The sequence below is a fragment of the Empidonax traillii genome, unplaced genomic scaffold, assembly GCF_003031625.1.
Source record: "Empidonax traillii isolate 1590-97213 ecotype Southwest subspecies unplaced genomic scaffold, ASM303162v1 scaffold6543:size5942, whole genome shotgun sequence".
In the NCBI taxonomy this organism is placed as follows: domain Eukaryota; kingdom Metazoa; phylum Chordata; class Aves; order Passeriformes; family Tyrannidae; genus Empidonax; species Empidonax traillii.
This window is the reverse complement of record NW_020961736.1, coordinates 1-5,942: the sequence shown is the minus strand read 5'-3', so window position 1 is coordinate 5,942 and position 5,942 is coordinate 1. Positions and strand designations below refer to the sequence as shown.

The 5,942-nt window shown below is 71.0% G+C and overlaps 2 protein-coding genes across 2 annotated transcripts; both read right to left on the bottom strand.

The window, feature by feature from the left end:
• Positions 1 to 22: 22 nt before the first annotated feature.
• LOC114073470 (cytochrome c1, heme protein, mitochondrial) lies at positions 23 to 3,020 on the bottom strand (the record flags this gene model as incomplete). The annotated part of the gene is made up of 6 exons (XM_027911215.1): positions 2,901 to 3,020; positions 2,174 to 2,382; positions 1,728 to 1,854; positions 774 to 931; positions 242 to 402; positions 23 to 150 (listed from the first exon to the last, which is right to left on the bottom strand). Coding segments are annotated over exons 1-6 (903 nt in total), but the record flags the coding sequence as incomplete, so codon positions are not given.
• Positions 3,021 to 4,037: 1,017 nt separating this feature from the next.
• Positions 4,038 to 5,635, bottom strand: GPAA1 (glycosylphosphatidylinositol anchor attachment 1; the record flags this gene model as incomplete). The annotated part of the gene is made up of 3 exons (XM_027911214.1): positions 4,038 to 4,325; positions 4,998 to 5,165; positions 5,388 to 5,635. Coding segments are annotated over 3 exons (660 nt in total), but the record flags the coding sequence as incomplete, so codon positions are not given.
• Between the last annotated feature and the right edge of the window lie 307 nt (positions 5,636 to 5,942).

Genomic DNA, 5,942 nt, shown 5'->3' with positions numbered 1-5,942 from the left:
GGGGGCCTGGGGACCCCCTGACTCCCCCCTCCCGGAGCCCCCGACCCACCTTGAGCCCCATGCGCTTGCGGTGGTCGTGCTCGGGCTCGGCCGCCCAGCGCAGGAAGGTGCACACGTCCTTGGCGATCTGGGACATGGTGGCGGGGGTCCCTGGGGGGGCACGAGGGGGGTGTCAGCACCCCTACAGACCCCGGGACCAACCCCCCCCCAGCCCCCCCAGCCCCCCGAGCACCCCCTGTACCGTCATCGAACTCGAGCACCTCGTCGTAGATGGGCGGGGCCATCCCGATGGCCTGGCCCGGGAAGTAGGGGTTGTAGTGCAGCCCCTCCCTCACCGAGACCCCCGCGGGGGGGTCACAGTACCCCGTCAGCAGCGAGAACACGTAATCCTCCCCGCCGTGCCTGCGGGGACAGGGGCACGGAGAGGATGGGGGGGCGGCGAGGGAATGGGTTGGGAATGGGTTGGGAATGGGATCCCCTCTCCCCTCCCCGCTCCATGGAGACCCCAAGCCCCATGTGCACCTGGGACCCCCCCAAACCCCTAAGTCTCCCCCAAACCTCAGGACCCACCAAGCCCCTTGGGCACTCCCAAAGCCTGATCGGGACCCCCCCCCATCACCCCCGTGGCCCCAAAACCCTGGGAGCCCCCAACCCACCAAGGACCTCCCAGAGCTGGCACTGACGATGTAGCTGAGACTGGGGGGCAGGGCCCCGCTGTGTGACCCCTCCTCATCCCCAGTGACCCCCCAGGACCCCCCCAAAGCCCCCCAAACCTGGCGTTGACGATGTAGCTGAGGTCGGGGGGCAGGGCCCCGTTGTTGGCCGCCCGGGCAGCCTCGGGGTTGGGGTAGGGCCGTGGGAAGTAGTCGGAGATCTTGCCGGGCCGCATGAACATCTCCCCGTTCTCGTCAGGCCCGTCCTGCACCTCCACCTGGGCACGGGGACACGGCTGAGCCAGGCCACTGGGGCCACCAGGGCCACCAGGGCTGGGCCAGGCCACCAGGGTCCAGAGACAGCAGGGCTGGCACAGCATGGCACCAGGAACGGCAGCATGGGGACACAGGGCACCAGGATGGGGACACAGGGCACTGGGAATGGCAGGATGGGGACAGGGGACACTGGTAGGGACACCAGGATGGTGGCAGCAGGAGATGCCCAGACAAGGGCATGGGACATGAAGACAACGGCCCTGCTGGGGACAGCAGGACAGGAGCGATGGGACACCAGGATGGTGGCACTGGGGACAGCAGGATGGGAACAATGGGACACCAGGATGGTGGCACTGGGGACAGCAGGATGGGAACAATGGGACACCAGGATGGTGGCACTGGGGACAGCAGGACGGGAGCGATGGGACACCGGGATGGTGGCACTGGGGACAGCAGGACGGCAGCGATGGGACACCAGGATGGTGACACTGGGGACAGCAGGACAGCGGTGCCAGGGTACCAGGGATGGCCCACACAGGCTGTGGGACACTGGGCATGGCAGGGGGGTGACACCAGGGCACAGGGACAGCAGGCCAGGCAGGGCAAGGGGGACAGCAGGACACTCAGGGGGATACCAGGGATGGCAGGACAAGGCCACCAGGGATGGCAGGACGGTGGCACCGGGACACCGGGGCAGTGGGACACTTGGCATGGCAGGAGGGGGCAGTGTGACCCCAGGAGGGGACAGTGTGACCCCAGGAGGGGGGCCTGTCCCTCAGGGGGGTTGGGGGGTCTCACCTCCTCAGCCAGAGCCTTGGCCTCGGCCTCGGTGTGGGTGACCCCGATGAGGTTCCTGAAGGCCACGTACTCCAGGCTGTGACAGGCTGAGCACACCTGGCGGTACACCTGGAACCCCCTGCGCAGGCTGGGGGCACAGGGGGGGTCAGAACACCCCCCCAAAACACCCCCCCGACACCTGGAACCCCCTGCGCAGGCTGGGGGCACAGGGGGGGTCAGGGACCCCCAGAACACCCCCCCAAAACACCCCCCCGACACCTGGAACCCCCTGCATACACCATGGGGACAAGGGGGCTCAGGGACCCCCAACCCCCCCCAGAACGCCTGGTGGGGGGCCTGGAACCCCCTCCAGCCACTGCAGAGCAGGCTTGGGACTTGGGGGGGCCCTGGAAGCTGCAGCCCCCCCCCAGGAACACTCTGGAGACCCCCCCCTGTGCCCCCCATACCTGGCGTGGTCCAGGGCCTGCAGGGGCCCCCCGTGGCTCCAGGGGAAGGCCGGGGGGTGCAGCTCCAGCTCCCCTGCACTGAGGGGGCCCCCCCCCAGCGACAGGGCCAGGGACAGGGACCCCCCCGCTGCTGCTGCCAGGACCCCCAGAGCAGCCAGAGCCCGCCGGGAACGGCCCCCAGAGCCGGGGGGGGCGGAGGACACGGACACCTGGGGGGGACACGGGGGTCAGGGGGGGACAGGGACATCTGGGGGGGACACAGGGGTCAGGGGTACAGAGAGGGCACCGGGAGTTCGGAACAGGGAAGAGCGGGCAGGGCTGGAGCGCACCCGCCGGGCACCGGGCAAAGGACACCGGGCCGAGCGGGGCGGGGGGACCCCGGGCAGGGACGGGCACCGGGACACAAGACGGGGGAGACCCGCGGAAAGATGGGCGACACCGCGGGCCGGCGACAGCACGGGGAGGGACCGGGCACCGGAGGGGGGCTGGGGGACACCGGGGAAGGACCGGGGGCATCAGGCGGGGCTGGGAACACCGGGGAAGAACCGGGGGCACCGGGCGGGGCCGGGGAACACCGGGGAGGGCGGGAAAAGAATCAGAAGCCCCGGGGCTCGAAGCGAGGGCCCCGGGCGGGCCCGAGGGGGGTCCCCACAGTCCCTGAGGGGGGAGGTCTCCCCCTCCCCGCCCCCGTGACCTTCTCGCAGCGCCCGGCGCGGGGGGCACTCACGGCGCTCGGGGCGGTGGCGGGGCGGCCCCGCGGCAGCAGCAGCGGCGGGCGGGGGGTCGGGCCCGGTGCCCGGAGCCGCCGCAGCCCCGGCAGGCCCCGCAGGCCCCGCAGCGCCGCCATCGCCGAGGTCGAGGGGACGCGCCGCACCGGCCGGAACTGACGTACCCGACGGAGTGACGTCACGGACGACACGTGACCAGCAGGGAAGCTCCGTTTATTGCGGCGCCCCCTGGCGGGCCGGAGGACCGAGACAGACGCCGAACGCGGGCCCCGCCCCCCACAGGAAGCCACGCCCCCTCCGCAGGCCCCGCCCCTCGGGGGTCTCAACAGAGTCCCCCCAAACACCAGTCTGGGGTCCCGGTCCTGGAGGGGATCGGGGATGTCACCCCAGGAAACCCCGTCCCCCCACGGGGTCCCAACAGACCCCCACCCCAAACCCCCAGTTTGGGGTCCTGGTCCTGGGAGAGGGAAGGGGCAGGGATATCACCCCAGGAGTCCCCCCCAGGGGTCCCAACAGACCCCCTGAACCCCCAGTCTGGGAGCCCAGTCCCGGGCGGGCACAGGGGTGTCCTCACCCCAAGCAGGGGTCCCAAGAAACTCCCCTGCACCCTCAGTTTGGGGTCTTCATCCAGGGGGTAAACAGGGGTGTCCTTTAACCCCCTGAGGGTCCCAACACAGCCCCAAAGCCTCAGCTGGGGCTCTCAGTCCTGGGGTGGCTGGAACAGTCCTGACCCCTCCAGTTTGGGGTCCCAAGCCCAGCAGGGGCACAGGGTTGTCCCCAACACCCTGGGGGTTCCAACAGACCCCCTCAAGCCCCCCATTTTGGGGTCCCGGTGCCAAAGGGATGAAGGGATGTGCCCACGCTCCGGGGGTCCCAACTGACCCCCCTCCAAGCCCCCCAGTCCGGGGCTGGGCTGGGGTCTCAGCTGTGGGGGGAGCACAGGGACGTCACTCCAGGCAGCACCCTGGGGGCTGGGGGGGATCTGGGGGTCCTCAGGGGGGCTGCAGGGTTTGGGGTCTGCCAGGGGTCTGTCCGTGGGGCCGTCCAGAGGTGTCTCCGTTTGGGGTCCCACTGTGGGTCTGTCCGTGTGTCAGTGGGTCTGTCTGTCCGTGTGTCCCCACATCCATCCGTGGATCTGTCCTTGTGTCCCTGCCATGTCCGCGTGTCCATCCCGCGCCCCTCACTTCCAGAAGAGCACGTTCCAGAGCAGCAGCCAGCAGGGGTAGGCCCCCAGGGCGAGCAGGGGGCTCAGGAAGGCCCCGTGCAGGTGGTCCTGCAGCAGCCCCTGGCCCAGGACCCCCAGGAAGCGTTGCCAGGCCTCCCCCAGCCCCGCCGGCGCCTCCAGCAGCTCCCGCTCCAGCAGCACCGCCAGGAACAGGGACACCCCCGGGGACGTCAGCACCAGCAGCACGGCCTGGGGCAGCCTGGAACGCATTGGGGGGGGTCAGGGACCACCCAGGGACACCCAGAGACCACCCATGGACACCCAGAGACCCCCAGGGCACCCAGAGACCACCCAGGGACAGGGACACCCCCAAGGATGCCAGCACCAGCAGCACAGCCTGGGGCAGCCTGGAATGCACTGGGAGGGGTCAGAGACCACCCAGGGACACCCAGAGACCACCCAGGGACACCCAGAGACCACCCAGGGACCACCCAGGGACACCCAGGGACCACCCAGGGACACCCAGAGCCCACCCAGAGCCCCCCAGGGACAGGGACACCCCCGGGGACGTCAGCACCAGCAGCACGGCCTGGGGCAGCCTGGAACGCATTGGGGGGGGTCAGGGACCAGCCAGGGACATCCAGAGACCACCCAGAGACCACCCAGGGACACCCAGAGACCCCCAGGGCACCCAGGGACACCCAGAGACCCCCAGGGCACCCAGAGACCCCCAGGAACAGGGACACCCCCGGGAATGCCAGCACCAGCAGCACGGCCTGGGGCAGCCTGCACTGAGGGGAGGGGGGTCAGTCAGGGACCACCAGGGACACCCAGAGCTCTCCACGTCCCCACAGTGTCCCCACACACAGGGGGAGACCCCAGGCCCCCCCCAGGCCCCTCCCCGTGCCCCCCTCACCTGTGCCCCCCTCACCTGTGCCTCGAGGGCGTGACGGCGGCCGCGGGGGGCACGAGGGTGACCCCCAGCAGGAAGCCCAGGGAGAAGTTGAGCAGGGCCAGGCAGGTGAGCAGCAGGGCCAGGGCCAGCAGGGCCACCAGCTTGAGGGACATCCAGCCCCGCTGGCCCCCCCCGGACAGGGCTCTGGGGGGGCAACAAACTGGGGGTCAGACCCCCTGAGAGACACCCCCCTTCCCCCCCATCCCAGGGACAGCCCTCTGTGCCACCCAGGGCACCCCCAGCAGCTTGAGGGACGTGCAGACCCCCCCCCAGAGCCTCCCCAGGGCTCCCCAAACCCCTGTGCCGGTGGCTGCTGGGGGGCAGGGCCATCCCAAAACCCCCCAGGACCCCCCAAGCCCCCCGTACCGGTGCGTGGAGTGGGGCAGGGCCATCCCAGCCACGTAGATGCCGATCAGGGCCAGCACCACGGCCTCGGCCTCGCCCACGGGGAAGTGCTGGGTGGCCACGCGCTGGCCCCGCACCGGCAGCAGGTACAGGGCGGCCCCCGCGCCCCCCGACACCACCACGGGGGGCACCAGCGACAGCAGCCCCCCCCGGGCCTGGGGGGGACACGGGGGTAAGGGATGGGGGCACTGCGGTGACAGCGGGGGGCACTGGGGGTGGGGAGGGGGTCTCAGGGGTGAGATCAGGGGTCCCAGGGGTTGGGGAGGGGGTCCCAGGGGTTGGGGAGGGGTCCCAGGGGTTGGGGAGGGGTCCCAGGGGTGAAATCAGGGGTCCCAGGGGTGAGATCAGGGGTCCCAGGGGTGAGATCAGGGGTCCCAGGGCTTGGGGAGGGGGTCCCAGGAGCCAGGGGATGGAGGGGCCCCAGGAACGAGCTTGAGGGTCCCAAGGGTCAGGCCAGGGGGCTCTGGGTCAGGGTGGGGGGCACAGGGATGAGGAGGGGGATTCCAGGGCTCAGGG